The 25350-nt window shown below is 38.8% G+C and overlaps 1 protein-coding gene across 8 annotated transcripts in view; it reads left to right on the forward strand.

Moving 5' to 3' along the window:
- The first annotated feature begins 1308 nt into the window (after window positions 1–1308).
- The window catches only part of LOC106827062 (zinc finger protein 37A), a 34204-nt gene continuing 10162 nt past the window's right edge, over window positions 1309–25350 (forward strand). Inside the window, exons 1-4 of one of the 8 annotated variants that reach the window (XM_014834706.3) lie at window positions 1309–1637; window positions 3367–3425; window positions 19341–19467; window positions 19751–19846. In XM_014834706.3, the coding sequence (XP_014690192.1) occupies window positions 3411–3425; window positions 19341–19467; window positions 19751–19846 (238 nt within the window). In that variant the 5' untranslated portion in view covers window positions 1309–1637; window positions 3367–3410. Of the gene's footprint in view, window positions 1638–1849; window positions 1916–3366; window positions 3426–19340; window positions 19468–19700; window positions 19847–25350 lie in introns of those variants that run through there. The other 7 variants (XM_070492045.1, XM_014834705.3, XM_014834708.3 and 4 more) reach the window with 7 other exon arrangements.

Raw genomic sequence — 25350 nt, forward strand, 5'->3', positions numbered from 1 at the left:
TATTCAATTTATTTTTAGTTTCTTGTTTCAGTTTGCAAGTTGGCAATGCTTTCAATGGTTCAATCCCTGTTTGTGGCTAGTTATGATTCAGACTTGTGAGTGACAGACACACTAATGCAGTCATGAGATTATCAAATTCAGTCATTTCAATTTTTGCATTGGTTGCCATTATCTATTTTTACTTGTGTATATTTTAACCCCACAATGCCAAAATGCAAGTGCAAACTTTGTGATGAATTTTCTGAAAAGTGGACATTTATTAAACAAAGCAAAATTTCCTTTGAAGCTTCTTGTGCAGTATGCAAAAATGGTAGTAAGTCAGATATAAACCAGCATATACTAACAGCTAAGCATATGAGATGTATTATTTCCTCAACTAGTACTATAGAAAGGGATAAAATAAATTTTTGATTAAGAGGAATTCAGATTGGGATATAGTAATTGCAGCAGAAGTTGTATATACCCTCCACAATGTATATCGCCATCACTTTTGCAGCTCAAATGACTGTTTGAATGTACTGCTACCAGAAGTATTTTCTGATTCCAAAGTTGCAATCAAAATTTCAAGTGCCAGGATGAAATCTACTGCAACGACAACAAAAATAATAGCTCCACTTATGATCACAGAGATTTTCAATGATCTAAATGCTCCACCTTGTTTCAGCATAGCCATGGATGCCAGCAGAAATAAATATTTTCCCTGTGCTTCTACGCTACTTTTGGTGGAGGTAATACAAATACAAATTTTGGTGGATGTTTGCATAAAGTGCAGACATTTTTATTCCAAGTTGAAACAAGGCACGAATGATTCTGTGGAAGATGTTGGCTGTCCTGCCCTTATTCTTCTTAATGCTTGCTGTTCAAATAGCTTCCGATGTTCTTTCTATTGACAATGAAGTAATTGTCATGAAATTGTTCTCTTACTTCAGCATTTATACTGTTTGAATTGAGTGTTTAAAGGATTTTTGTTGACATTCAGTATTGTTCGTTTCTCTTGCATTCAGAAAGCCTTGGCTCTCTTTAATAAACAGTTGAGAGAGTACATCAGGGAAATCTAATGAAAGAAGTATGTAATCTAGTTGCTTATATTTACTTAAGATAAACAACGAATAAAACTGTTGTATAAATATGTCTCATGCTTGTACTTTATTTGCTAAATCTATCAATTCGACCCAATATGCCAAAAACCTCAGACCCTTTTCTAAGCCAGGTCTCGCAAAGGCTTAAGGGAAAGGTACTGTGCGTTTCCTGGCGCAGGACCCGGGAGCCGCTCCGGACCTTCTGCGCATGTGCACTGCCGCCCCTCCCGGTTTGTTCTCGTTCGTCGGCCGCGGCCTCGCGAGGAGACGGCTCCGGAGCCTCCCGCGCACGAGGACCAAGGCTCAGGAGAGGAAGCTGCGGGCCCCAGAGGGTTGGGCGTGCGTGGACCTGGGGGCTCCGCGCTGTAGTGGCGGGTGGAGGAGGAAGCGGCTTTGTCGCCTGACCTGGCGTGAATCCGGCTCTGATTTTATGCGCGTGATGAGAACCGGAACGTCCCAGCGCTTGTTACCCAGTGGAACTTAATTTTCTCATGTCGGTGGTGAAGGGTCGTCCGAGGCCTGGGTAAGACCGCGCGGAAACCGGCCTCCGGGCGCTCGGTAGGCGTGCGCTTCTCTCCTCGGGGGCTCACTTAATCCTCCCAACCACCTGTGGGCAGTGTCGCGTCCCTCTGTTAACAGTGAAACAGGCTAGGAGAGGGGATAGAAGTCCCAGTGGCGAACGGAGCAGGGGCAGGAGCAGGGATAGATCCCATCCCTCGTTCTCCGCCCGGCGTAAGACCTGGGCATACGTCAGGCACAGCCTCTAGCAGCTTCACGTGCAGTGTGCAAAAATGGTAGTAAGTCGGATATAAACCAGCATGTACTAACAGCTAAACGTAAGAGATGTATTATTTCCTCACTAGTACTATAGAAAGTGATAAAATAAATTTTTGATTAAGAGGCCCTAACCCCTCAAGGAATAATTTCGAAGTGAATGTGGCGTTGGATTGGGGGAATTTTTTCCTGTTTCCAAAGAACCTGTGAGTCTGGCACATAAATGGAGGCGTCCAGGTCCCTCTGACACCCTCCAGCCTTGCCGCTACCCTCAGTAGCAACAGTTTGCATTTGCAGAAAGTCCAGATCCAAGAGCTTTAGATCTTGGATGAATATTCTAACTGACTTAGGTCCAGCTTTCTTGGAACGAAGCAGACTCTTGTGAGGTAAGAAGGGGGATTCCAGGAGCAGGAATCCCTCGTAGGACAGTCAGTCAGTTGGCCTGAAAGCTCAGTAGAGATCCAGATCGAGGTGGAAGGAGCAAAGACTCCCGCTCAGTCAGAAGCAATTCAGGTCCTCCTGCCAGAACCGCTGTCATATCCAGATTCTCTTACAGAATGGGTGATGGTGGAAGCTTTGGGCTAACTTTCAGGAGAGATGTAAGCGGAGGCTGGGATAGGAGGGCAGGGCAAAAGGAACAGAAAATCCTGCTGCTTGGGGAGTAATGAAGGCGTCATGTCGAAGGAAGAGCTTACCAGCCACAGGGGAGGAAAGTACCTCCTTCGTTCTTTACTCCACTCTTTCTCGATTTTGAGCTGCTCGCTGGCTACAGCTCAGCTAGAGATATGCTGATGCTCCCTCTGTCCTGAACTTACAGAATCAGAGATGGTACTGCAAGAAAGGTCTTTAACTCTTACCTGTTTCTGCTTTACTTAAAAGTTGGGGGTGGGATGAGGTGGGCAGGAAGTGGGTCTAAAATGTTAATAGCTGGTTACAGTCACACGTTTTGTTGTGGCAGAATCAAGAGCAGACATTGAGTCTTTTGATGGCCTAGGCAGGTCTTGTCTTTGACAACAGTCAAGTCAAAACCAGTTTTTTTAAAAATCAAAAGATGCTTTTGAGAACTTGAAACCAAGTTAGAGCAAACTTTTTTTTTCTCCAAGAAAGAACAGCCCATAAAACACCCATCGTTTTTTTCAGAACCTTGTTGGGATTCTCTGGTTTATAATGAACATTACAACCGGGGTATTTTTGCTCAGCATCAGTTTTAATGAAAGCAATATGTTTCATTCCTTGGCTTTTCCTAATTTGCTTAGTTAGTTTAATGTGTTTACCTTTTTCTGCGTTAGAGCATACATTGTTAATAAATTGGTAGAAAACAAATGTTTTTATGTTTGAAAACTGGCAAGCACTGTAATCCTGCTAGAGCCATGCGTGGCCGTGGGGTGGTCCCTCCTTCCCTGTTATCCTTTCTGCCCCCTCTCAAGGCGTCTCCCCTTCAGAGGTGCTTTGCTGGTGGCTCTGTGGAGCTTTTTGGGCAGGACATCTCTCATGAGCTTTCCTTCTTTCTCAGCTGTACTCTCACAATTCTCTACACTGTTCCAGGACCAGAAGAAAATGATCACATCCCAGGTGAGTTGTTCATTTATTCACAGTTTTGTTTTTTAACAGTGATTTTGTGAGGTTTGTAAAATGTCTATACACTCATGGAACAGTAGAAATAAATATGTTAACATGGAAAATATAGAGCAGAAGTCAGCAAATTACAGTGCATGGTTCAAATGCAGCTTACTGCCTACTTTTTTATTGCCCACAATCTCAAGAATTTTTAGGTGGTTGAGAAACAAATCAAGAGTAATATTGTGTGATGTGAAAATTGTATGAAATTAAAATTTCAGTGTCTATAAAATTTTATTGGGACACAGCTGTGCTTATTCATTTATGGCTATGGCTGCTTCACATTACAAGGGCAGAGTTGAGTGGTTATGACAGAGATTATGGCTCACAAGGCTAAAATATTTACTATGTGACCATTTGCCAAAAATGTTTGCTGACCTCCAATACAGAGTAGCAGATCAATAGTAGGGCAAAGATGCCATGTAGGTAGATGCAGATCTTGTGATCTTACTGAGTTGTGAAACTGAAACATAAAAATGTTTTTTGAGGGGCGGGCCTGGTGGCGCAGCAGTTAAGTTCGCAATTCTGCTTCAGTGTCCCAGGGTTCGCAGGTTTGGATTGCGCATCACTTGGCAAGCCATGCCGTGGTTGGCATCCGACATATAAAGTAGAGGAAAATGGGCACGGATGTTAACTCAGGGCCAGTCTTCCTCAGCAAAAAGAGGAGGCCTGGCGGCAGATGTTAGCTCAGGGCTAATCTTCCTCCAAAAGAAAAGTTTTTTGATAGTTCATTAGGTGACATTGTGAATCTCCCAATGACAATCCTACAATTACAATTACATAAAGAACTGGTAGGAATAAAGTGAATAATTCTTATCTAATCCAGGAGAAAAGTTAAGATGTCAAAAGAAAGTATGTGATTAATTCAAATGAATTGAGCCAGCGTTAGGACTCAAGGTTGTTCAAAGGGACAAGTCTGGGTAAACCACGGGGATGTAGAGTGGTTGGCAGGATGAGGCAGGCTTTCCCAGCCCTGGAGACTGGGCAGAATCTAAATCTTTGCAGAGTCTCTCGAGGGATTCCACTCTTCTTTAATTGTGGTAAAATACACATAACATGAAATTCACATTCTAACCATTTTAAAGTGTAGAATTCAGTGGCATTTAGTACAGTCACAATGTTCTAAGTTCACAATACCACCATCTATTTCCACAATATTTTCATCACACTAAGAGGAAACCCCATACCCTTAATAAGCAGTAGCATAACTTTATAAGCAGTTACTCCCCATTGCCCTCAGCCCCTACCAATGACTAATCTGTTTTCCATTTATGGATTTTCCTCATATAAGTGGAATCATACAATATGTAGCCTTTTGTGTGTGGCTTTTTTCTCTTAGCACGATGTTTTCAAGATCATCCATGTTGTAGCATGTATCACTACTTCATCCCTTTTTATGACTGAATAATATTGCGTTGTAGGTATATACCACCTTTTATTTATCCATCAATTGATGGGAATTAGGAGTGATTCTGTGTTTGGCTATTGAGAATAGTGCTGCTAAAGCATGAATGGGCCATGCTTTCCCTTTTGTATGCCTTGTGGTTTTTTGGTTGAACACTGGACATTTGAATCTAATAATGTAGTAACTCTAGAAATCAGATTCTCCCCCTTCTGTAGGGTTTGCTCTATTTTCTTACTGTTTTTGTTGATTGTTTTTGTTTTTTGGTTGTTGTAGGCTGTCTCTGCCAAGGATTAACCTGATGCATAAACTAAATGTCTTCTTAGGTCTTTTCTGAGCCCTTCCTTGGATGTGCACTGTCACTTTCTAATATTCCCAGCATATGCAATTGTTTTTGCATGTCCTAATGTTCAACGTTTGGTTCCAGAAAGGGGAACAGCAAAAACTGAAGGGGGAAGAGCAAAAAATGAAGGGGCTTGCAACAAAGGGGAGCAGTGCAAAAATGATGGCTAGCTGCCTCTTTGCCCCTCTGTGGTTAGAAGCATCAATCAGCAGTCAGAGCACAGATTCCCAATATTTGGAGGACATAGTCCTTTCTCCCACCAGAGCTCCCACAAGTTGTGTGCAGTAGCTGCTAATATGGTATGAGCTGAAATTGACAAAAGTATACCATCCAAGCCTTCCCCTGGAAGTTGCAAGCCTTCAACAGACTCCAGAGTTCCAAAGTCTTACATCAGACAGATTCTGCCAGTGCAGTTGTTGTCTTTGTGGGGAGACATGTCTGTGGGGAGATGTTTGGGTTGTTTCCACCTTTTGGCTATTTTGAATAGTGCTGCTATGAACGTGTGTGCATGTACTTCTTGTTTTCAGTTCCTTTGGATATATATATAGGAGTGGAATTGCTGGCTCATATGGCAATTCTACATTTAACTTTTTGAGGAGCAGCCAAACTGTTTTCCACAGCAGCTTGAACCATTTTTCATTTCCACCAGAAACGTATGATGGTTCTGGATTCTCTAATTCTGACCAAAACTTGTTTAGTATTTCTTGATTATTGCCGTGCTAGTGTTTGTGAAGTGGTACCTCGTTATGATTTTGATATGCATTTCCCTAATGACTAATAATGTTGAGCATCTTTTTGCATTGGCCATTTTTTTAATCTTTGGAGAAATGTCTATTCAAGTTCTTTGCCCATATTTTAATTGGGCTATTTGTCTTTTTTGTTGAGTTGTAAAAGTTCTATATATATTCTGGATATCACACCTTTGTCAGATTTGTGATTTGCAAATATTTTCACCCATTATGGAGATAGTCTTTTTCTTGATAAGGTCCTTTGATGTACAGAAGTTTTAAATTTTGATGAAGTCCAATTTATCTATTTTTACTTTTATTGCTTATACTTTTGGTATCATATCTAAGAATACATTACCAAATCCAAGATTACGAAGATTTACTTCTATGTTTTCTTCTAAGAGTTTTATGGTTTTAGCTCTTATATTTAGATCAATTTTGAGTTAATTTTTGAATATGGTGTTGAGCTAGTTAGTTGTCCAATATCATTCTTTCTCTGGGATATCCAGTTGTCCCAGGACTGGACTATTCTTTCCCCATTGAATGGTTTTGGCCCTCTTGTTGAAAACCAGTTGACCATAGATGTGTAGGTTTATTTCTGGACTCTGTACTATTCCATTGGTCTTCGTGTTTGTTCTTAAGGCAGTACCACACTGTTTTGATTACTGTAGCTTTGTGGTAAGTTTTGAAATCAGGGAAGTGTGACTCCTCCTAATTTGTACTTTTCGTTTGTTTAAGATTGTTTGGACTATTCAAGACTGCTTGTAATTGTGTAATTTTGGGCATCAGCTTTCCCATTTCTGCAAAAAAGGCTGTTGGAATTTTAATAGGGATTGTAATCTACAGATCACTTTGGATAGTGCTGCTATTTGAATAGTATCAGATCTTTCCATCTGTGGGCACAGAATGTCTTTCTATTTATTAGGTCTTTAATTTCTTTTAGCAATGTTTTGTAGTTTTGTATATCCTTGATTAAATTTATTACTATCTATTTTATTCTACGTGTTATAAATAGAATTGTTTTCTTAATTTCCTTTTCAGTTTGTTCATTGCTGGCATAGAAGAAACCTGATTATTGTGTTGATTTTGTATTCTGCAATTTTGGTGAATTCATTTATTAGCTCTTCTAGCTTTTTTGTGTATTCTTTGGGATTTTCTATATATAGGATAATGTTATATGCAAATAGAGATAGCTTGGCTCCTGTTTTCCAAATTTGGGTTTATTTTATTTCTTTTTCTTGCCTAACTGCTCTGGCTAGAACTTTTAGTACAGTGTTGAATAGCAGTGGTGAAAGTGGGCATCCTTGTCCTCTTCCTGATCTTAGTGAGGGAGCTTTCAGTCTTTCACTGTTGGGTATATTAGCTGTTGGTTTTTCATATATGCCTTTTATCATGTTGAGAAAGTTTGCCTCTGTTCTTTATTTTCATAGTGTTTTTATCATCAAGTGGTGTTGGGTTTTGTTATTTTTTTTCCTGCATCAATTGAGAAGATCATTTAGTGTTTTTTGTTTGTTTTACTAGAGTGGTGCATTACACAGATTGATTTTCTTACGTTGAACCACTGTTGTATTCCTGGGATACATCCTGCTTGGTCATGGTATATAATCCTTTTTTTTTTTCTTTCTGCTTTTTCTCGCCAAATCCCCCCCTGTATATAGTTGTATATTTTAGTTGTGGGTCCTTCTAGCTGTGGCATGTGGGACGCCACCTCAACATGGCTTGATGAGTGGTGCCATGTCCATGCTCAGGATCTGAACCAGAGAAGCCCTGGGCTGCTGTAGTGGAGCGCACGAACTTAACCACTCAGCCACATGGCTGGCCCCCTATAATCCTTTCAATATACAACTTAATTTGGTTTGCTACTATTTTATTGAGGATTTTTGCATCTATATTCCTAAGGGATATTGATTTATAATTTTCTTGTGAAGTCTTTAATCTAATTTTGGTGTCAAGATAATGCTGTCTTCATAGAATGAGTTAGGAAGCATTTCCTCCTCTTCTATTTTTTGGGAGAGTTTGAGAAGAGTTGGTGTTAATTCTTCCTTAATTGTTTGGTAGAATTCACCAGTGAAGGCATCTTTTCCTGGGCTTTTCTTCATTGGGCAGTTCTTCATTACTGATCTCTCTTTACTTGTTATATGTCTGTTGAGATTTTGTATTTTTTCATAAGTCAGTTTTGGTAATTTGCCTTTTTCTAGGAACTTGTCCATTTCATCTAGTTATCTAAGTTATTGGTTTACAGTTGTTTATAGTATTTTATAATTTTCTCCCTCTAATGTTCCCACCTTCATTTCTGGTTTTAGTTCCTTGTGTCCTCTCTCTTTTTCTTAGTCTGTATGGCCAAAATCTTATTAATTTTGTGTTTCTATTCAACGAATCAACTTTGGGATTTACTTTGTCTATGGTTTTCTATTCTCTGTTCATTTATCTTTGCTCTGATATTTATTTCCTTCTTTTTGCTAGTTTTGGGTTTCATTGCTCCTTTTTTCCTAGTTCCTGAGGCTGTAAAGTAATGCTGTTGTTTTGAGATCATCCTGCTTTGTTAATGTAGGCATTTACTGCTATAAATTTTCCCATGAGTATGCCTTTGGCTGTATCTGATAAGTTCTGATATGTTGTATTTTCTTTTGTGTGTAAGTATTTCCTAATTTTCTTTGTTATTTCTTCTTTGACCTATTGGTTGTTTAAGATTGTATTGTTTAACATTCACTTATTTTTTAATTTTCCAGTTTTCACTTTGTTACTGATTTCTAGCTTTATTTTTATTATGGTCAGACAAGGTACTTACGATGATTTCAGTCTTTTTAAGTGTATTGAGACTTGTTTTGTGGTTGAACCTATGGTCTATCCTGTACAGTGTTTCATGTGCACTTGGGAAGAATGTATATTCTGCTTTAGTAGGTGGAATGTCATACATACTTTTCTTATGTCTAGATGCTTTATGGTGTTGTTCAAGTACTCTATTTTATTGTTCATCTTTTATCTAGGTGTTTGATTCATTAATTGAAGTGGGGTAGTGAAATCTCCACCTATTATTGGTAGAACTCTGTATTTCTCCTTTCTAATCTGTCAACATTTGCCCCATATATTTTGATTCTCTCTTCTTTGGTACATATATGATTTTGATTGATCTCTTTTCTTCATGAATTAACCATTTTCTAAATATGTAATGTCCTTTGTCTCTTTTAACAGTTTTTGACTTATAGTATATTTTTTCTGATATTAGTTTAGCTATCCAGCACTCTTTTGGTTGCTACTTGCATGGGTATCTTTTTCCACCCTTTTACTTTCAACTCACTATGCCTTTGGATCGAAAATGATTTCTTTTGTAGACAGCATATTGCTGGATCATGGGTTTTTTTTTAATTTTTAATTTTTAAATTTTTTTTTTAAAGATTGGCACCTGAGCTAACAACTGTTGCCAATCTTCATTTTTTTTCCCCTGCTTTTTCTCCCCAAATCACCCTAGTACGTAGTTGTATATATATATATTTTTAGTTATGGCTCCTTCAAGTTCTAGCATGTGGGACACTGCCTCAGCGTGGCCTGATAAGCGGTGCGATGTCCATGCCCAGGATCTGAACCAGTGAAACCCTGGGCCGCCGAAGCAGAGCTTGTGAACTTAACCACTCAGCCAGGGGGCCGGCCCATGTTTTTTTTAATCCTGTCTGCCAGTCTCTGCCTTTTCATTGGTGAGTTTAATCCATCTACCTTTAGTGTAATTATTCATGAGGGAAGACTTCTGCAGCTGTGTTCTTTCTTTTCTGTGTGTCTTATACCATTTTTGTCCCTAATTTTCTCCGTTACTGCTTTCTTTTCTTTTTAGTTGATTTGATTGTAGTATACTGATTTGATTCCCTTCTCATTTCCTTTTGGGTATATAATTTAGATATTTTCTTAGTGGCTGCCATGGGGATTAATATTAACATTGAAATTTATAACAGTCTAGTTTGAATTGATACCAATGTAGCATCAATAGCCTGTAAAAACTGTTCTCCTATACTGCCGTGTTTCTCTACTCCATGGTGTTACTTTCTCAAATTGCACCTTTATAAATTTTGTGTCCAATAACATAGACTTATAATTATTTCTTATGCATTTATCTTTTAAATTGTGTAGGAAAAACAAAAGTCAAGTTACATACCAAAAATACAATAATACTGGCTTTTTTTTTTTTAAGATTTTATTTTTCCCTTTTCTTCCCCAAAGCCCCCCCAGTACATAGTTGCATATTTTTAGTTGTGAGTCCTTCTGGTTATGGCATGTGGGATGCCGCCTCAGCGTGGCTTGATGAGTGGTGCCATGTCCACACCCAGGATCCGAACTGGCGAAACCCTGGGCTGCCGAAGCAGAGCATGTGAACTTAACCACTTGGCCACGGGGCTGGCCCTAAATACTGGCTTTTATATTTGACTATATAGTTACCTTTATTACCTTTACTGGAGATCTTTATTTCTTTTTTGGCTTTGACTGACTGCCTCATATCAACTCAAGGACATCTCTTTAGCATTTCTTATAGGACAGGTCTGCTGGTAACAAACTTCCTAGGATTTGTTTATCTGGGGATGTCTTAATTTCTCCATTTTTGAAGGATAGTTTGCTGGAAATAGAGTTTTTGGTTGATGGTTTTCTCTTTAACAGTTTAAAGATATCATACCACTGCTTTCTGGCCTCCATGGTTTCTAATGAAAAACAGGCTTTTAATCTTATGGAGAATTCCTTGTATGTGATGAGTCACATTTCGACCTGAAGGACGTCCTTTAGCATTTCTTACAGGGTAATCTAGTGGTGACGAACTCCCTTGATTTATGTTTATCTGAAAATGCCCTCATTTTAGAAAGCCGTTTTTCATGAGTATAGAATTCTCAGTTGACAGGTTTTTTTCCCCAGCACTTTGAATATATCAACCCAGTGCCTTTGGTCTTCAAGGTTTCTGCTGAGAAGCTGCTGCTAATCTTACTGAGGATCTTTGTGTTTGATGAGTTGCTTTTCTCTTGCTACTTTCAAGATTCTCTTTGTCTTTTTCTTTCTACAATTTGATTATGTCTCAGTGGATGTATTTGAGATTATCCTACTTGGTGTTCATTGAGTTTCTTAGATGTGTAGATTCATGTCTTTCATCAAATTTGGGAAGTTTTGGGCCATTATTTCTGTAAAGATTCTTTCTATCCACCTCTCTCTCTCATTCTCTACAACTCCCATAATATTTATGTTGGTCTGTTTGATGGTGTCCTGTAGGTCCCTTTGGTTCTGTTTACTTTTCTTCATTTTTTTGTTTGCTTCTCAGACTTTATGATTTCAATTGCCCTTTTTTTAAAGTTAGCTGATTCTTTTCTGTGTGCTCAAATCTGCTGCTAAACACTTCTAGTGAATTTTTCGTTTCAGTTATGATACTTTTCAGTTCCAGAATTTCTATTTGTTTCTTTTTTATAGTTTTCTCTGTTTATTTATGTTCTTTGGTTCATAAATTATTTTCCTGTTTTCATTTACTTTTTTGCCTTATGGTTTAGCTTTTTAAGCATATTTGATACAGTTGATTTAAAGTCTTTGTTTAGAAAGTTCAATGTTTGGCCTTCCCCAGGGACATTTCTGTCAATTTATAGTTTTCCTTAGATTGGGCCGTACTTTCCTGTTTCTTTGTATGTTTTGTGATTTTTGTTGTTCTTGTTGTTGAAACTAAACCTTTGTATATTATAATGTTGTAACTTTAGAGATCACTTTCTTGCCCTTCTCCAGGCATTGCTGTTCTTGATTTTTTTTTTAAAGCTTCAGTGCATGGTTGTGTATCCTAGTTGTTAGTTTTTAGTGAGCCACCCCCACAGTATGACAACTGACAGACAGGTGGTGTGGTTCCATGACTGGGAAATGAACTTGGGCTGTGGTGGTGAGAGCACCGAATCTTAACCACCAGGGCTGGCTTGAGTTCTTGATTGTTGAAGGCTGTAGTTATCCATTTCTTTTTTTTTATGACTTTTCCAAACTGTTTGTTTGGAAAGCTGTATTTCTTGTCATGTGTGCTCACTGGATTCTCTGTGACCTTATAGCTTGTGTTCAGTTAGGGTTTTGACAGTCTTTTTATTGAAGGTTAGAATAAAACAAACAAGCAAAAAACTCCAAACTCCCACTTTCCCAGTCTTTGTAAATTGGCTTTGTGCTGGAGTGCTTCTTTAGGACTTAGTGTGTGCATGTGCAGCTCGGTCTAAGCTTTCACATCCTGCTTGCACGGAGTGTTAAGATCAGCCAAAGGTGAAAGCTTAGGATCTTGTGAGGTCTTTTCCAGGCATGCTCTTGTCCTGGGTATGTGTCTTGTATGGCTTTCTAAATTCCCCAAGGTACACAGGTACTTTTGATTACTCTAATTTCCCAAAGAAACTCACAAGTTTTTTCCCCAGGCTTTAGGCAGTCTATTGTATGTCTCTACTGTAATCTTTTGCCCCAGGTAGCTATGGGTTTTTCTTGTCTTACAGTGTTTTTTAGCAATGTCCACTCCTTTTCTGCCTTGAGTGAGTTCTGATTTATATGAAGCAGAGATATGTGCTTTGCATTAGTCCTCAACTCCAGACAGATTAGAACAAACACAATAATTTGTGAATAAGATCTGCTCTGCAGCCTTGGAACTAGGGGCTAGGGTCCCACATGGGAATATGGGCTGCCATCTTCAAGACTGCCACCAGGCCAGGGAGGGAGTGGCACAAGGGCAAATAGACCTACCACAAAACTGTCCTACTGTTTTTAAGTTGCGTTTTTGTTGATTTGGTGTTTGCTTGGTTGCTATAAACCTTTGACTGTTTTCCAGAGTGTGACAAAGTTGGTTCTGACTGTTTCTGCTCTTTTTTTGATATTTCTATGGAAGGATGAGCATTTGGTGCTGCCTACTGTACCATTTTGCTGGTGTCACTTCAGTACTTATTTGGTTTCATTGTTGTTGCTTAATTTTTTCTTTTATGACTTTTCCTGGATTGATGACTTTTCTTTTGTTTTTCTGGTAGTTTGAAAGTTTGTTATTCTCTAGTTGATTATCTTGACACAATTTTAAATGTATATATTTCTGTATTAACATCAAATTTTTATTGTCTCTAGTAGCATTTAAACAAGATGTGATTGTTTTTTTATTGAGCTATAATTGACATAAAACATTACATTAGTTTCAGGTGTACAACATAATGATTTCATATTTGTATATATTGCGAAATGATAAACAAGATCTGATTTTTTTGGTAAGTTTTTATTTCTCTCTCCCATATCCTATGTTTTATAGAGATCATCTTAGTAGTTTTTTTACATGTTGAATGTTAATTTTTTTTATTCTTAATAATTGAAGTGCTAATGAGTTAGACTTGATTTTGTTGTCCCAGTATGAAAGGTAGTTTGTGGAAACAGTTGTTCTTGAGCTCTAGAAGAGCTGTAATTTAAGAATGGCTGTGTGTGAGGCCCTTTAAGTGTCATCCCTTTATCAGCTCATGTAATTCCAACAGTTTTCAGAGTTAGCTTACACTTTTATGTAATTTCAGAGCTGATGAATGCCAGTGAATAAAGGTTTATATGTGGAAGGTAGATAGGATAATTTATCCATGAGAAAATTGTAAATAGTTAAGACATTTTATCTGATTTTGAGGCCAGTGCACGCTGCCTGTGCCTCCTTTAAGTCATCTGCTCTTGTTTCAAGAAGATTATGAAATACCAGAACTGTTTGCAGAAAGTGAGTTTGAAGTTCCCTTTGCTGTGTGTTGCAGACTGCTGAAAAAGATGATCTGGATATTCTTTGTCTTTTATTGCAGATTTTATCATCTCATTTTCGGTTGCATACTTGAGAAGTTGACTTTACAGCTACAGATGCTTAATTGATTAGTGGAGCCCTGGCACTTCCCTTATTTCAGGACATCTCAGTTTCTGAGTCCTCAGCATGTGGCAGTATCCATGGTCACAGTGGAGGGAGGCTTAAGATACATGTACTCTCTCAGGAAGTTAACAGTCTTATGCCACCTGTTCACTAAATCACCGAACTACTTCCCTTCCATTTATAACCCTAGTAGCTGTCTTCTCTGGCTTTACCAGAAACTGGTTAATGTTGGTCTCTTACATTCCCAGTTATTTCTTATATGTCACGTACAGTAGTCTTCCCTTATCTGTGGTTTTGCTTTCCACAGTTTCAGTTCTCTGTGGTCAACTGTGGTCCAAAAATATTAAATGGAAAATTCCAGAAATAAACAATTCATAGGTTTTAAATTGTGTACCATTCTAAGTAGCATGAGGAAATCTCACACCATCCTGCTTTGTCCCACCAGGGATGTGAATCATCTCATTGTCCAGCATATCCATGCTGTATATGCTACCTGCCTGTTAGTCATTTAGTAGCTGTCACAGATCAGCTATCAGATCAACTGTCACAGTATTGCAGTGCTTGTATTCAACCAACCTTTATTTTATCTCATAATGGCCCCAAAACACAAGAGTAGGGATGCTGGCAGTTTGGATATGCCAAGGAGAAGCTATAAAATGCTTCTTTTAAGTGAGAGGGTGAAAGTTCTCAACTTAATAAGGAAAGAAAAAAAAATCATATGCTGAGGTTGTTAAGATCTGTGGTAACTTTTTTTGTAGTATATTGTTGTAATTGTTCTATTTTATTATTAGTTATTGTTAATCTCTTACTGTGCCTAGTTTATAAGTTAAACTTTATCATAGGTATGTATATATAGGAAAAAACATAGTATATGTAGGGTTTAGTATTATCTGTGGTTTCAGGCATCCACTGGGGGTCTTGAAACATATTCCCTGTGTCTAAGGGGGGAGCTGCTGTACTCCTTGTCCTTGGCTTCTGCTCTTTTGACAGAGTGCATTCTGGAATATTTTGCAAAATGTGTTCAGGGATTTATAGTTTTTTAATTTTTATATATTTATTTTTCTTTGTTGTATAAATGTATTTACCTGGTTATGTAATTCTGGGGGAAAAAGAGCTACTGCCCTCAGAAAATTGTGGGCATCTCTCTCTCTCCCCATTTTCTTCTGTTATTTATTTTTGCTGAGGATAAATCAAGCGTCAGTTTGATTCTTATTTCTTTGTCGCTGTGATATTGTGATTTATAAGGGAAATATATATTTGGTCATTTAGATAACCAAAATATATTTCTCATATGTATTTGGTCTTTGTCTATGGTTCTTGGCTCACAGTTCCCCAAATCCCTGGAATTTCCTAAGTGTTGAGGGTGATAAATGTGTCTCGTGTTGTAAAGGTGTCTCTGTTTTAAAGTATATAAATTAAATATAAGTTAATAAGGTGACTTTTAGAAAGCACCTAAGGATGGAAAGGGGAGAGGGGCTAGAGATTGAATCAATCACCACTGGCCAGTGATTTAATCAATCATGCCTATGTAATGAAGCTCCATAAAACCCCCAAAGGACAGGGTTCCTAGAGCTTCCAGGTTAGTGAACATGTGGAGCTTCTGGGAGAGCTCTGCGTCTGTAAGAGGCATGGAAGCTCCACACCCTTTCCCCGTATATTGTCCTACACATTTCTTTCCTCTGGATGTTCATCTGTCTCCTTTATCATATCCTTTTATAATAAATTGGTAATCCAGTAAGTAAACTGTTTCTTTCAGTTCTGTGAGCCAGTCTAGCAAATTGATTGAACCCAAGGAAGGAGGGGGTCATGGGAACCTCTGCTTTATAGCCACTTGGTCAGAAGCACAGGTAACAGCCTGGACTTGTGACTGGTGTCTAAAGTGGTGGTGAGGGACAGGCTTGTAGGACTGAACACTTAAACTGTGGATTCTGACGCTGTCTCCAGGGAGACAGCGTCAGAATTGAGTTGAATTCTTGGACACCCTGCTGGTGAATTATTTGTTCGTGTCGGAGAAAACCTCCTCCATACTGGAAACGGAGTCTCAGAATACCCAATTTAGTAGCCAATCATTGCTTGTTTGCTTTCACAGAAGTTTGAGGATTTCTAATTGGATTTCAGAAATTTCATTAGGTTGAGCTACACGTTTTTACTTTTTTTCGAGAAATCCTCCTTGGCATTAATTGTGTCCTTAAGATTTGAAGATTTCATGTATCTCTTCAGGGACATCTTCTGTTATTTCTTTTTTTTCTTCTCTTCTATCCTATGTGATGTATCCTGGAATTTCTTCTAGAATGGCTTTTATCTCCTGATTTATCCATATTTTATAAACTCTTCTTCAGTATTTCTCTGATTTTTATTTTGTTATGAGAGATTTGTACAATTTTGTATTCTATATCCAATTTGTTTTCTAGTAGCATTTTGAGGGCATTTCTTTTGTGTTCTCACAATTAAGCAAATGTGAAAATTTATTTTGAGTACTCTCTCTTTTCTCTCTGATGGATTCTTTTAGCCAACTATTCTCACTTTATATGGAAGCAGTATTCTCTTGAACATCTTTGAGGATTCTATTTAGAATATTTTGAAACTTTCCCCTATTTCTTGTACTCTTTTCCCCTTACTGTTCAATCATTCTGTTCATTCTGATTGCTTACTTTTCATATTTTGGTTTTCCCCACCTGTTTGGTAAAGTCTTCATTTTCCTTTCATGTTTCCCCATGAAGGTCTAGTTTGAGAAGCACAGGTAACTGTGGCAAATTGACTTCGTAGATATGGATATAGATATGAATGTATCTGACATCTCACCAGAGGGTTCTGTAGGTGAATGGGTGGGGCATGGACATGGGAGGACCCTGCTTCAGGCCAGGCAGAAAGGAAACAGGCAAGCAAGCAGAAGATCCCCCTTCAGCTGCTGAAATGGAGAATGCTGTATCCTGAGGTTAGAGTACTAAGGTCCGTTTCATTAAGTGGTTTTTCTTTTAAAGAAAATACGTGCTGTTATGGACAATTGAAGTTTTGGGAATTGCATTTCTTAGTTGGCTTTACTTTGGATAGAACTCTCCATTTATATATAGAACTGGTTTTTAAAAAAGCCCCTGGCTTTATATAGAATGGCTACTCATCAGCTTCAGTCTTCATTGACTGCTGGATGTCTGCAGATAGGGGGCAAGGGTGCCCTGAAAGTCAGTTATTTTGCCAGTAAGCTACTTTGTCACCTATGCTGACCCCTTACCCTGGTTGGAAGGCTCAGAGCTTGGAGGTCTCTGGCTGTAGCTGGAAGCCTCCTCTTCTGCCCACTTCTGTACTTGTATAAGTTGCAGGTACCATGATTCTAGTTTCTCTTGTCTGATATCGTCTACTGATACCTTCTGAAAGTTACATAAAATTGTCTTTTTTGGTGTATTCTACTGTTATTTGCACATTTCTTTTTTGTTTTTTGTTTCTTCTACTCATATTGTTGGAGGCATCAGAAGTAGATGTTTAAGTCCACCATCTTTAATTGGAAGGGACAGTTATTTGTGAAACTATCTCCTTTACTGTTTCCACTATTCTCTTGTCATCTGGTTCTGTTCTCACATTTCAAAAAAGTCTCTTCTCAGGGCTGGCCCCATGGCCTAGTGGTTAAGTTCAGTGCACTCTGCTTTGGTGGCCCAGGTTCAGTTCCTGGGTGTGGACCTATGCCACTTGTCAGTGGCCGTGTTGTGGCAGTGACCCACATACCAAAAAAAAAAAAAAAAAATAGAGGACGATTGGCAACAGATGTTAGCTCAGGGTGAATCTTCCTCGGGGGGGATAAATCCCTTCTCAGCCTTCATAGCCTAGTCTATTTTCTTTTTCTGCCAGCCACTTGAATATTGGTGTTCCCTCAAATTCTGTGCTGGTGTTTTTCTTTCCTCAATCTTTGTCTCCTCTGAGCATCTGATTCACTCTGGTGACCCCAGTGACACAGAGTTGTCATTTTCACCCAAATCCTTATTTTCATACTAGACCTCTCTCCTGAACTCCAGAATCATTTATCCAGCTTTCAAGTGGGTATTTCCATTTCCGTGTTCTGAGGACATTTAGAGTGCTATGTGTCTAGCATCCATTTCATTGCTACTCTGCATCTACCCTGCTCTTCCTTCTTTTCCCTGAACTTGACAGGTTCCCAGAACCTCCAAGTCTGCTCATGCAGACCCTCTGGGAATAACTCTTCCTCTCTTCCTTTGCTTAATGAGTTCCCTGTTTTGTATATCCACCATTGCCCCTTTAATATACATGATGTAGCTCCAACACTGCTCTCCAGCACAGTCTCCACCCTGCTTTGGGAGCATTGCTTCCTTAGTGACAGATTGTGTAACTGGGACTGGAGGGTCTATTTCCATTTTACCATTGGCTTCCTGTTACAGCCACACATTACTTGATGACAGGATACATTCTGAGAAATGCGTCCTTAGGAGGTGTCATCGTTGTGCGAACATTGTAGAATGTGCTTTCACCAACCTAGGTAGTATAGCCTGCTACACAGCTAGGCCATATGGTACTAATCTTATGGGCCCGCTGTCGTGTATGCAGTCCGTTGTTCACCAAAAGATTGTTGTGTGGTGGATGACCGTATTCACAGCAAGGACTTGGGGCAGGTGGAGGCTGGTGGGAGGGAGGCTATGTCCCAAGGGAGTGTGCAAGATAGTTTTGTATATATCAAATTTTGTCAATGTTTTAGGGCATGAGAAGAAAATACTAGCTTGTCTATTTACATTTTTATCTGAAGAATAACAAAATTAAGCTCTCCTCGTATGTGAATTGATGGTATTTTATTTAATTTATAGATAAATATAAATAAAACTGGTGGTGACTCAAGAATTTTACTCATTAGTTGAGTGATTAAATATTTGAAGATCACTAACAGGATTAAAGCCAAGTATATTTCCTAGTTTCCTCCCCTAACCCCTCCCTCCACCTCTGCAGCCTTTATCGCATCACAGGTTCAGATCTGCTCTCTTGCCCTATCGTGCAGTTCCATTGACTTGCCACATGTTTTTTCAGATCTTTCTTAACTTTTCTTGCAGTTTTGCCATATATTTGCAAAGAAACTACTATTCATATTTAAGCACTGAAAGTATTATCTGCTCAGTGAAATCCAAGGTGCTAACACTCTCACATGAACTTGCACAGAATCTGTTTATGATCCCTGTCTGTGTTGCACATGTTTATAGTATGGGTCCTTTAAGTCCTATGGTAGGCATGTCTTTGTGTGTTTCCTTATGAGGGTCAGTTCTTTGAGACCAAGAAGAGTATTTTGTTCAAGCTGAGATTCTCATAAACTTGGACAGTGTCAGGCACATGTAGGCACTCAGATATTTTTGCATTAAGTAATAGATTAATTCACCAATGATATTTCTACTACGATTTCTTTTTTCTTACAAAATGTAACACAACAAGCTATATAGTAGAGGTCCTTTGTAACATTTTCCGGTCAATTTTCAACAATAAAAATGGTGAAGATTCGTCTTTAAACACCTTTTTTTTCACATCACCTGATTCTGACCACTTCAGATTGAGCAGAAATGTGCTTTTCCAGGGATCGTTGTCATTCAGGGATGTGACTGTGGGCTTCACCCAGGAGGAGTGGCAGCACCTGGACCCTGCTCAGAGGACCTTGTACAGGGACGTGATGCTGGAGAACTACAGCCACCTCATCTCGGTGGGTAGGTAGCAGTTGTTTCCTATGCACAGCCCCAGTATGCGTGTCCTTTTTTATTTACAGAAACTTGTGGAAATTTTGTAGAATATAGTAATATTTAAATTTGGGATTTAGAAGTCAAGGACAGTTTATCCCTTTTGGGTACCAGAAAGGATGTGTTTTCCTCTGCCCCATAACAGGATTAAATGAGCTTTTTTTATTGTACACTCTTTGAGGTATACTGTCCTCCTCCTTCAGAGGCCCTGAAACTCACCGTTTGTCCCAAGTCATACAGTTCTCATCCACAGGATATTGCACTCCTAAACCAGAAGTCATCCTCAAATTGGAGCAAGGAGAGGAGCCATGGATATTAGAGGAGGAGTTCCCAAGCCAGAGTGACCCAGGTGAGTTAGTGAGTATGAGCGGGATGGAGGAAATCAGATCACAAAGGGTTAGTTCAGCGATTGAGACCATAGAAGTGGCCTTCAGGAATCACTTTTTAGAGGCTCCAAACCTTTGGAAGTAGTGTGTTGACATGACTCAAATATCCAGTGTCACTGAATCACCCAGTATCTCCCAGTGTCATTCTCATACACAAGTGGTATCCTTTTTTTTTAGGTATAAATTATATAGAGTTAAGCATGCAGATCTTAAGTGTATAACTAAATGAAATTTTCTATGTGTATACACCCATGTACCGATCATCAGGATGAACATATAGAGCATTTTTCAGCAGCCCAGAAGGCTTCCTGGTGTCCTCTTCCCAGTAAATGATATCCCACACTTCTATTACCATAGATCAGGTTTGCCTGTTTTTAACTTCAGATAAATGTGGTGATATGGTATGTACTATATATATATACACACACACACACACTATATGTATGTAAGGGTATACTATATAGATGATATATAGAGATTGTATCTGGCTTCTTTGGTTCAGCATTATGCATGTGAGATACATCTATGTTGTGTATATCAGTAGTTTATTGCTTTATATTGCTGTGTAGCATTCCATTGTGACTATCCCAGAGTTTTCTGTTCATTCTATTATTGAAACATATTTGGGCTACATATTTGAAACATATGTGTTTTGAAATATCTTTGTTTTGAGTTTGGAGTATTTGAAAAACGTTATAAATATTCTTGTGTGTGTCTTTTGGAGGACGTAAACTCCATATTTTGTTAGATGTATAACCAGGAACGGACTTTCTGGGTGTAGAGTAGTCACATATTTAGCTTTAGTAATATTTGGTTTAAACAGTTTTCCTGAGTGATTGTACTAAATTGTATTGCCACCGGCAATGTATGAGTTCCAATTGCAGTACATCCTTGTGAGCACTTGGTATTGTCAGTCTAGTTAATTTTAGCTATTCTAGTCATTGTGTTGTGGTATCTCAGTAGGTTTTAATTTCCATTTCTCTTATGACTGATGATGTTGAGCATCTTTCATATGTTTGTTGGCTATTTGGATATCTCCTTTAGTGTAGTGACTACTCAGGTCTTTTACCTATATTATTATATCGAATTATTGGTCTTTTCTTATTGAGCTATAGAAATTTTAAAATATATTATGGATATAAATCTTTGTCAGATATATGTCTCTTTCCAGTTATATCTTATCATTCTCTTAATGATATCTTCTGATGAACAAAGCTTATTAAAAAGACCATCCTTTCTCCTGCTGAATTGTGGTTTTATCTTTGTCATTTATCAGGTGAGCCTATATGTGTGGTTATGTTTCTGAGCTTTCTGTTCTGTTCCACTGGCTAATCTATCCATCTTTATGACAATATCACTGTCTTTTATTATTATAACTTAATTATAAGTCTTGACGTCTGGCAGTGTTAGCTTTCTAGCTTTGCCGTTTTCTTCAAGACTGCTTGGTTGTTCTATGGCATGGATACAGAATGTTGCCAAGAGCATCTTTAATCTACAAAATATATTAAAATAATATCTGTGTTTCCATACGTTATGGACAATGCTATAGTGCTGTAAGTCTTTTGCATTTTCATATAAATTTTGAAATCAGCTAATCAATTTCCACAAATACACAGACATACCTACTAGGACTTTTATTGGGATTGCACTGATAATTTTGGGGAAAATTGACATCTTAATGATACTGAGTTTTCCAGTCTATGGCCATAGTATAATTCTACTTAGCTCTTCTTTAATTTCTCCCTGGTTCTCTAGTTTTCTGTTTAGCCCATTTTTTCATCAAATATATTCCTAAGTATTTTATGTTTCTTTTATACTATTTTCATTTTTACTTTATACTATTTATAGTATTTTATTCTCCAATTGTTTAATGCTATTATATAGAAAAACAGTTGATTTTTGCACATTGGCCTTGTATCCTGCAACATTGTAAATTCACTTATTCTGGTAGTTGTTTTATAGATTTCCTAAAATTTTTCTATGTAAACAATTGTGTCATCTATGAATAAAGTCAAGTTTACTTCTCCTTCCTGATCTTTATACCTTTTTCTTTTTCTTGCCTATTGTACTTGGCTAAGAATGCCAGTGAAATGTTGTATAGAAGTGGTGAGAGTGGATGTCCTTGTCTTGTTCCTGACCTCAGGGAGAAACTGTTCAGTATGTTGCCATTAATTTTGATGTTAATCAAAGAATTTCTGTAAATGCTGTTTATCATTTTGAGCAAGTTCTTTTCTATTCCTAGTTTGCTAGGAGGTTATTTTTTGTGTGTGTCATGAATGAGTATTGAGGTTTTTCAAATGCTTTTTTTGCATGTATTGAGATAATCATATGATTTTTCTTAGTCTGTTAATATGGTGAGTAATCTTGTTTGATTTTGAAATGTTAACCCAACTTGACATTTCTGAAATACATCCTCCTTGATCATATGTATTTTGCTGTTTTTATAATTACTGAATTTGGTTTTTTACTCTTTGTAGAATTTTTCTGTGTGTGTTCTTGAAAGAAATTCTCCTTTCATTGTCTTTTCTTGTAATCTTTTCAGACTTGGGGTTGAAGGCTGTACTACTTTCGTAAGATGAGTTGGGCAGAGTTTCATGTTTTCTATTCTATGGATGATTTTATGTAAGACTGTTATTTCTTCTTTAATGTTTGGAAGATTTCACCAGTGAAGTGATTTGGGTCTGAAGTTAGCGCTTTGTGGAGATTTTAAATTTCAAACTGTTAAATTTTTAATATTTATCTTTGTTAATATTACCATAAATACCACACATGAGGTTTCTGGAACAGAACAGATGGATTATTATTTATTTTAACTCAAGTAACGACTGTGTGATCCCGAGGTACTCAGTTTCCTACTCTGGGGCATTGAGACAGAAGCCAGGTGTCCCATACAAGCATTCGGAGTTGGTATTGTGGCGGAAGAACACTGATAACGTTAATGTGGGTGTGTTTCTGTAGAAGAGAGAGGTAGCTGTCCCCTCTCCTTTTAAAAGGAGAGAGAAAACCTTTGCTCCCTTGGGAAGGGTCCTGAGTTCTCACTCTAACCCTTTGGACTGTAAATAAATTTCTTCAAGAGAAAAAGAAGCCCATTGTCTCCAGCTTTACACCCAAGGATTTATACCACCAGGGGTCCCAGGTTTCAGTGCCCCCACTCAAGTGTAAACCTCCCTGGCCTCCCTGGCGTTCCGTTGCTATCTAATCGGTCAGAAATTACTTTCCAAGTCTCATTCTTTTACCTTAGCTTCCAAGTTTCATTAAGATTCACTCAAAAAGTCCTAACTGTGCAGAAATATAAAATTTTTTTCTCTACAGTCCTACAATGTCACTCATCTTTTTTCTGCATCGGTGCTTCTGGCCAGTTTTTCTATATATGTGCCGTTCTTCATTCATTTCGTTTTAGTCTTTAACCATAAAGGTCTATCTTAGGGAGGCAGATCGTTTCCTCGTCAAGTTTTTTCATTAACCTTTTACCTGGTCCAAGACATTAATCCAGATCTGACAGGACATAGTAGTATTTTACCCAGACTTTGCCTTGGCCTGCAAGGAAGAAGTCTGTGGCACGTTGTCTCATCCACACAACTCTGGCCAGTCAGTTGAAGCTGACTTGAATGCCTTCCAGCTGAGGCAGGGTCATGGATCACTTCAGCTAAAGGCAAGAACAAGTTCCACACCTCCTTCCAACAGAGTAACTGCACTGTAGGTAGAACTGCTCACAGAGCACATGTCTGAGGTCTGTCACACTGCCAGATGTTTCCTCAGATGCTTGAATATTTCTGATAACTACCATAGGTGCAAATCTTACTTAAATTGTAAGTTAATGCCTGACTTTCACACACACAAGAAGCACAATCCCAGAGGGTACACCTGGAAATAGAGATTTTGCAGTTCTTAGGAGCTCCCCGAGAAGGCCTCTCACTGGCTGATAGACTTTAGACCCCCCATTTCAGGCCAGATACTCAGTTTTGTCCTTGTTTCAGAGGGCCTCCTGAAGGCAGTCAGTTCCAAACAGTCCTGCTTGTCCATGACACCATTTCCTCTGCCTCTCCCTTTCCCTCCCCGCAGTCTGGAAGTGTTCCACAGGAAAATGTGGGTTCTGTGGTTTGCTGGTCAGAGCATCAGGCAGGGCTGGTGGAAGCAGCTGCCAGTTTGAATGGCAGCGATTCGCTGCAGTTTGCACTTGGGATGAGCAGCATGGATGGCAGTTAGGGAGAGAAGCAAAGGCATTTCTCTTCTGGAAGGAGTTCTCCGGGAGCAGTTCTGCAGGACAAAGATGAGCAACGACCTACCCTGTCCCTGGTGCCCTTATAAAGGTTCATGTTCCCAGGTGCCAGAGGTTTTGCTTTCCCTCCATTGTTATAAAATCCCTGTGTCTCATTGGTAACTGAAACTTCACATTTTCTCCAGTGGTCCTCTACTCTCACCTGGATCTTTCATCTGGAAGGTCTGGGTGCAAGAGAGACCAAGCCTTTAACAGAAAAACATGTTCACACAATTTAAACAGAATTAATTCTGAATCCTCTTTTGGCCAGTCTCTGACCTGGAGTTGCTACTGTTAAGAGAAAGAGATATGTCATGCTCAGGGGAATGATCAGGGTGAGATCTTGAATTTTTAAAATTTTCAAACTTTGTCTATATACTATGCTTCCACACGCCTCTTTTGTCCTTATCATACCTGGTAAGCAGCCTAGGGACTGTCCCTTTCTGAGGACAGCTGCATTTAATAATCAGAGTCTCTTGCTGAGGTGTGTGTACTAAGAAAGAGGTCAGAGAAATAGAATCAGACTATTCCTGCTCATTGTTGAAAAGGTAGCAGTGGTGAAGTATCCTCTAGAGGGGGTTAAAATTCAGATTTGATTCATTCTCTAGGAATGGGTGGCCCTCCCCACCATCTTGTGCCTTCCATAGGAATCACAAGCTAAGGATGCAGTTAGCTTCTGTGATCTGGGTTGTGCAGTCTCTTCCATCAGAACAAGCCCTTCCTATGTTAATAAGTGACCCAGACAGTTCTGCCAGGATCCGTGATGTTTCCACAGCTCCCTGTGCCACAGGGGTGTCAGAGTTCTGCCACTGAGCAGGATGGCCATACCTGCTTATAGCTTGGCAGAGCTGAAGGCCACAGCAGAGCAGGCCATTAGGGAAAACCTCTGTGACTCCAGGTGTTGGATGGATAGCTAGCAAGGCCTTTCCTGTAGGGTTTTCTTTTTGAAAGTGTTTTTCACCTTGTCGATTGTAGATTCCAAGTTGTTCCACCCAAAAGTGGGTGCAACAGGCTGTTGACTTATTATCAGCCTCTGATGAGTCAGGCATCGGATTTTAACAAGAGCGCATTAGCAAGCTCAACATTGCTTTTCCAAAAGGCAGCTCCCAAAGTGTATCTCCATCTGGAGGCTGCCTCCCTGGTCATGCTGTCTCCTTTGCCTGCTCTTAGGCAAAAATATTTTGTAAGCCTCTTTTAGGCCACTATAGG

This window comes from Equus asinus, chromosome 2 (assembly GCF_041296235.1).
Source record: "Equus asinus isolate D_3611 breed Donkey chromosome 2, EquAss-T2T_v2, whole genome shotgun sequence".
Taxonomy (NCBI): domain Eukaryota; kingdom Metazoa; phylum Chordata; class Mammalia; order Perissodactyla; family Equidae; genus Equus; species Equus asinus.